This window comes from Myiozetetes cayanensis, unplaced genomic scaffold (genome assembly GCF_022539395.1).
Source record: "Myiozetetes cayanensis isolate MyiCay16 unplaced genomic scaffold, myiCay2020 scf275, whole genome shotgun sequence".
Lineage (NCBI taxonomy): Eukaryota > Metazoa > Chordata > Aves > Passeriformes > Tyrannidae > Myiozetetes > Myiozetetes cayanensis.
The window spans coordinates 40,163-45,985 of NW_026087494.1; the positions used below are offsets into that span (position 1 = coordinate 40,163).

Sequence of the window (5,823 nt, forward strand, 5' to 3'; positions counted from 1 at the left end):
CCCTGTATGTCCTGGTAATCCCCCACTAATAACCCAGTCCCTCCCAGTGCCCTCCCAGCATCCCTCAATAACCCCCCAGTCCCTCCCAGTACCCCCTGGTTATCCCCAGTGTGTCCCAGTATCCGTCAGTAATCACCCAGTTTCCCCCAAAGGCTCCCAAGTGTCCCCAATGTGTCCCCAGATGCCTTTGACCTTTCTGAAACTGTGAGGGGATGGGGCCATTTTGGGGGTCAGAGGGTCCAGGGGGGCCTTCTGGGGTGAGACGGAGTGTTGGGGACATCAGGGATGGGGTTTGGGGACAAGGGGGAGGGGTTTGGGGACAGTGGAATGGGGGGTGTCAAGGGGAGAATTGGGGCCATGGGGAGGCCCTGGGGACACTGGAGACACCAGGAGGGTCTCAGGCTGCCAAGTGGGAAATTGAGGACAGCAGGAGGGTCTTGGGGACACCAGGGGGGTCTCAGGACTCACTTGCTCGTAGTGCTGCTCCTCCTGTCCCTCCCCAGCCCCAATAAGCCCCCCCAAATGTCCCCTAACCCCCATTTTTCCTTTAATCACCTCCCCCCCCATATCCCTTTGACCCCCCAATGCTCCCAAGACCTCTTTTAACTCCCCAAAATGCACCCAGAGGCCCCCAAAATGCCCCAAATCCCAATCAAACGCCTGGCAAAGAGGGATCACCCGGCATCCTGGGACAGGAACACAGTGGGCTGTACTGGGAGGGCACTGAGGGGTTCAATGGGCTGTACTGGGAGAGCACTGAGGGGGCACTGGGCTGTACTGGGAGATACCTAATCCCCAAAGCCCCTCCCCTGGGCATCCGTGCCACGGTCTGGGAACCACGACGGGGTTGGATCAAGGGGTGCACTTGATGATCTGGGAGGTCTTTTCCAAGCCGGCTGATTCTGGGATTCTCTGGGTGCCATTGCCAGGGCAGCACATGCTGGAGGCTCTGTCCACAGGGGATAGATGTGTCTGTGCAGACAGAGAGACAAGGTCAGTCTGCAAAGATGTGGGGTTAGAAAAGCAGGAGAAGTTGTGGGGTGGTTGTGGCAGGAGAAAGAAGCCCCCAGGCCAGTGCAAGCAGGCCCCCCTGGGCTTGCACATCATCTGCCCTCCCTGCAGGTTCCTGTCCTGGAGAGCAGGCCCTGAGGTGGCCCTGAGAAGAAGTGGAAGGCAGAGGTGGTGCTGAGGCAGGAGAGCCCCGTGCTGGGGAAGAGGCTGAGCTGGGAGTGCCCAGCAGCGAGAAGGTGCTGTGTCCATGCCCTGTGTGCCAGGTGAGCTGGGGCTTTGCTGCAGAGCTGCGGGCGCTGATTGGAGCGGCTGCAGCTGCTGAGCTGGTGGCACCCAGGAACACAAAGTGTGCCCGGCCACGGAGCCTGCAGGGAGGAGCAGGGACAGGGTCAGGGCCACTGTCAGCCCGGGGCTGGCTGGGCAGACACAGCAGTTTTGGGGTCCCCCTGGGAGCTGCCGAGGGTGGAGGGCGGAGCGGGCGATGCCGGAGCTGGGGGACCCCCGGCAGGCTGGAGGGGGGAGCACGGAGAGGGAGGAGCCCCGGGACCCTCGTGAGCCTGAAATGGGGGGAGCGGAGACGGGGAAGCCTGGAGAGAGGGGACCCCTGGGATCCTCGGGACAACGAGGTGGAGAACCCGGAGAGGGGGAATGTGTGGGAAGGCGGCACCCTGAAGGTGAGGGTCAGAAGAGGAGGGACCCTTGGGACCCCCAACACTCCCAGCATTTCTAAGTGGGGCCCCCAACATCCCAGACAGGGGAGACCCTCTGAAACCCAGAGAGGGGGAACTTGTGGGAGAGATTTTTTGGACTAATCTTCATAATTTGGAGTATATTTCAGCAGAATCTCAACTTTTGCAGTTTGGGGGCGGGGGTCTTCTTGCTATTTCTGAGGAGTTTTTTTGCCTGCATGTTGGTGGTTTCAGTTTTCCTAAGCTGAATCGTGATGTTTTGGAGGTCCCCCAGAACCCTGAATTTGGGAGACGGGGAGTCTTGGACTGCTGGGAGCTCCAGCAGCCTGGAGAGCGCAGAGACCCCGTAGATGGGAGACCCCAAATACACACAGGATTCCCAGCAGCCCGAACAGGGGGGACCTCCAGAATCCCAAAGTGGAGAGACCAGAGAGGAGGAACTCCTGGCTGGGGATTTTTGGGCTGAATATTAGTGTTTTGGAGGTTTTTATGGTCCCAAGATTCCTGGTGAGTTCTAGAGATTGACTTGGGCAGGAGGAAACCCCAAGGCAAGGCACTCAGCCCTTGTTTCCCCCCAACAGGATTTGTCCTTCCCAAAGCTTGGGCAGATGGAGGAGGAGGTTGCAAGGAAGAGGAAATATCCGCAGGCTCCCCAGGCAGGTGAGGAGGAAGTCAGTGCCCCTTTGGCCCTGTCTTGTGGTGCCTGTGGGGACCAAATTTGGGGGAGATGTCCTTGGCCTTCCCTCTGGGCTGGAGGCAAATCCCCTGCCTGTCCTTCTTTCTTCCTGCCCCAGGCCTTGAGCTGAGGACGGAGAGCACGAAGGACAAATCCCCCCGGCAGAGCCTGGTGGGAGAGGCCGTTTTGAAGGGCTCCCTGGCGCAGGAAGGCAGCAGGGAGGAAAAGGCCCGGAGATGCCCCCAGAGGAGGGGCTGCAAAGCCAGCCCAGGAAGCTCTGAGGAGGAAAGACCCGGCCTGTGCCGGGAAAGTGGCCGGAGCTTGAGCCGGAGCTCCGAGCTGGTGGTGCAGGAGCGCGTCAATACCGCGGAGAAGCCCTACAAGTGCCCCACCTGTGGGAGAAGCTTCGTCAACAGCTCCAATCTCCTCGCCCACCAGCGTGTCCACACCGGGGAACGGCCCTACGAGTGTGGGGAATGTGGGAAGACCTTCATCTATGGATCCCACCTCTTCACCCACCGCCGGGTGCACACGGGGGAGCGGCCCTACAAGTGCTTGGAATGCGGGAAGGGCTTCAGCGTCAGCTCCCACCTGATACGCCATCAGCTCATCCACACTGGGGAACGGGGGCACCAGCCCCACAAATGTGGGGAATGCAAGAAAAGCTTCCAATACAGTTCTGACCTCATTATCCACCAGCGCCTGCACACGGGGGAGAAGCCCTACAAGTGCTCAGAATGTGGGAAGAGCTTCCGCCTCCGTTCCAACCTGAACCAGCATCAGAAGACCCACACTGCGGAATGGCCCTTCCAGTGTCTTGAGTGTGGGAAGAGGTCTCGGAGCAGCTCGGATCACCTCAAGCATGAGCAGACACACACAGAGGAGAGGCCCTTCCGCTGCACCGACTGCGGGAAGGGCTTCAAACGGAACACCAACCTCGTCAGCCACCGGCGCCTCCACACCAGGGAGAGGCCCTACAAGTGTGGGGAGTGTGGGAAGAGCTTCACCCAGAGAGGTAACTTGACCTCGCACCAACGGACCCACCAGTAAGGGAAGCCCCACGAGTGCCCCGACTTTGGGAAGAGCTTTGGCCGCTGCTCCCACCCTGAATGCCCCTCCTGATGGTGAGGCAACCCCTGGAGTCCAGGGACTGTCAGTCCATCCCTTTCCACCAGAAAGGGACCAGTCCCCTTTGCCAGGGGTAGGTTCTGCCAACAGAACCCTTCTTAGGGGATGTGTGGAGATTCCTGCCTTGGCTGGGACCCCCCAAGGTCACTGCTGGAGGTTGAGAGCAGAGATCTCCCCACGAGCGTTGGTCTGGGGGAGTTCCATCCATCTCTAATTCATAATTCTTGCTTTGGTGCCAGCTTGAGTAGAATTGCTTCCACAATTACTTTAGTGTAGAGCACTGTCCTATCTTATGCTGTACTATTGGTAGTTTTAGTGTTTGTATTGTGCAGTAAATAATTCTGATGAAGATCTTTTGTCTGATCATTTGTAACCCTAAATAATTCATTTCCATCAATAGATTGGACTTGTCATCATTAAAGCCCTGGGGGACAAAAGTGGTTCAGTCCCACCTCTGTAATTGCTCTAAACTGAACCTGCTGGCATAACCCAAGGCTGAGATTGGATCCAATAGCCCCAGCACCCCACAGTAAGTTGGAGGTAAGAGGGGCACCACAGTTATCAGTTGATACCAAAACCTGATTTTATTGATTGCTAAGAGATACAGAGAGAAAGGAAAAAATAAGAAAAGTTTGGAAACTGCTAAGATTATTTCTAGAAGCAGGCAAAAGTTATCGCTGAAAAGTACCTTTACCCGCTAAGCTGGTGTGTGGGGCAGAGGAGAAGCAGTTTCTGCTTTTTTTTTCTCTGTCCCTGCAGCTTTTGGATGTTATCTCTGTAGTTGCAGGGGTCTGACAGCTTTATTTCTCTGCAATGCACCATGTGTGGTTTCACCGCTCACGCCCCTGTCCCAGGCCGTGCAGGGTCTCAGCTCAGCCGAAGCTTTGGGCCCTCAGAAATATGGTCAGGGTAGAAGGATAAGGTAGAACTCCCACATATGGCACGGTGGTCTCAGCTCTCTCCAGGCCGGCACAGTTCCAGTCTCCGGTGGCAGGCAGGCAGCACGCGGTGGCGGAGAAAAGGTGAGGGGAGGTGGGCAGAGATTCTCGGCTACAGTCACCAGTTCTTCTCCCTTTCCTCTCCCTCATTTTCCAAAATTTGCCCTCAACTTTTATAGTGTTCAAAGGAGGTTGAATGTGGTTTCTTGGCACGTAGCCAGTTGAGATATTGGAGGAGATATGATAATCATAAACAATGGCAGGATCTTTTGGCAGGAAAGTGCTGTAGGAAGTTCTGGTGGGAACTTCTTTCAGAGAGACGACAGAGAATGTTTGGAAGGAAGTTTTTGAGAGGCAGAAACAATTTTTGGGATTTCTATATTGTCTGTGTGTTACAGATGGTTGCCATGGTAAGCGACGTAACAGGGAATTCATAATGGTTGCCATGGTAACTGACCGTAGCAATGGGATAATATGACATTTGCCATGGTAACCGAATTCACAATCAGAATGCATAATGTTTACCATATTAACTGACCGTAGCAATGTAAATGCTCAGTGGTTGCCATGGAAACCAACATAACAATATGAATGCGTAATTATTGCCATGGTAACCGAGGTATCAATCGGAATGCATACAGGTTGCCATGGTAACTGCTTTTAAGAATGAGAATGTATAATGGTTGCCATGGAAACTGATGTCACAGTGAGAATGGGTAATGGTTGCCATGGCTACTGACGTCACAATGAGAATGCACAATGGTTGCCATGGCTACCTACGTCACAATGAGAATGCATAATGGTTGCCATGGTAACCGACATAGCAATTCAAATGCATAATGGTACCATGGTTACTGATGTAACAATACTAATGTGTAATGGCTGCTGTGGTAATCGACCTAAATGATGAGACAGCATAATGGTGTCCATGGTAACCGACATAACAATGGGAATGCATAATGGTTGCCATGGTAGCGACTGTAACAATTGGAGTGCATAATGGTTCCATTGTTACTAATGTAACAATGTGACTGTATAGTTGTTGCCATGGTAACCAACCTCACAAGAGGACTGCATAAAGGTTTCTGTGGTATCCGACGTAACAATGAGAATGCATCATGGTTGTCATGGTAACCAAATCTAACAATGAGACTGCATAAAGGTTTCCATGGTAACCCAGGTAACAATGAAAATATGTAAAGGTTGCTATGGTAACCAATGTAGCAATTTGAATACATAATGCTTGCCACGGTTACTGACATAACAATGCTAATGTATAACAGTTGCTGTGGTAACCGACCTAAATGATGAGATTGCATAATGGTTGCCATGGTAACAGAGTTAACAATGAGAATGGATAACGATTGCCATGGTAAATAAT

The 5,823-nt window shown here is 53.7% G+C and overlaps 1 protein-coding gene across 2 annotated transcripts; it reads left to right on the forward strand.

The window, feature by feature from the left end:
- Positions 1-817: 817 nt before the first annotated feature.
- Positions 818-3,853, forward strand: LOC126643644 (zinc finger protein 239-like). 2 transcript variants are annotated; one of them, XM_050322158.1, is made up of 4 exons: positions 818-993; positions 1,123-1,274; positions 2,282-2,360; positions 2,495-3,853. In XM_050322158.1, exons 3-4 carry the CDS (start codon positions 2,309-2,311, stop codon positions 3,424-3,426), a joined length of 984 nt encoding a protein of 327 aa, XP_050178115.1. In that variant the 5' UTR covers positions 818-993; positions 1,123-1,274; positions 2,282-2,308; the 3' UTR covers positions 3,427-3,853. The 2 variants fall into 2 exon arrangements, with proteins under 2 accessions (XP_050178115.1, XP_050178114.1); XM_050322157.1 differs by having other exon boundaries at positions 818-1,274.
- Positions 3,854-5,823: the final 1,970 nt, after the last annotated feature.

What these genes read in the sequence shown, in the direction of transcription:
- LOC126643644 (XM_050322157.1), top strand. Translation starts at nt 2,309, where the DNA reads ATGGAGGAGGAGGTTGCAAGGAAGAGGAAATATCCGCAGGCTCCCCAG. An exon ending in TCCGCAGGCTCCCCAGGCAG is followed by an intron (nt 2,361 to 2,494) that starts GTGAGGAGGAAG and finishes TTCCTGCCCCAG; the next exon opens with GCCTTGAGCTGAGGACGGAG.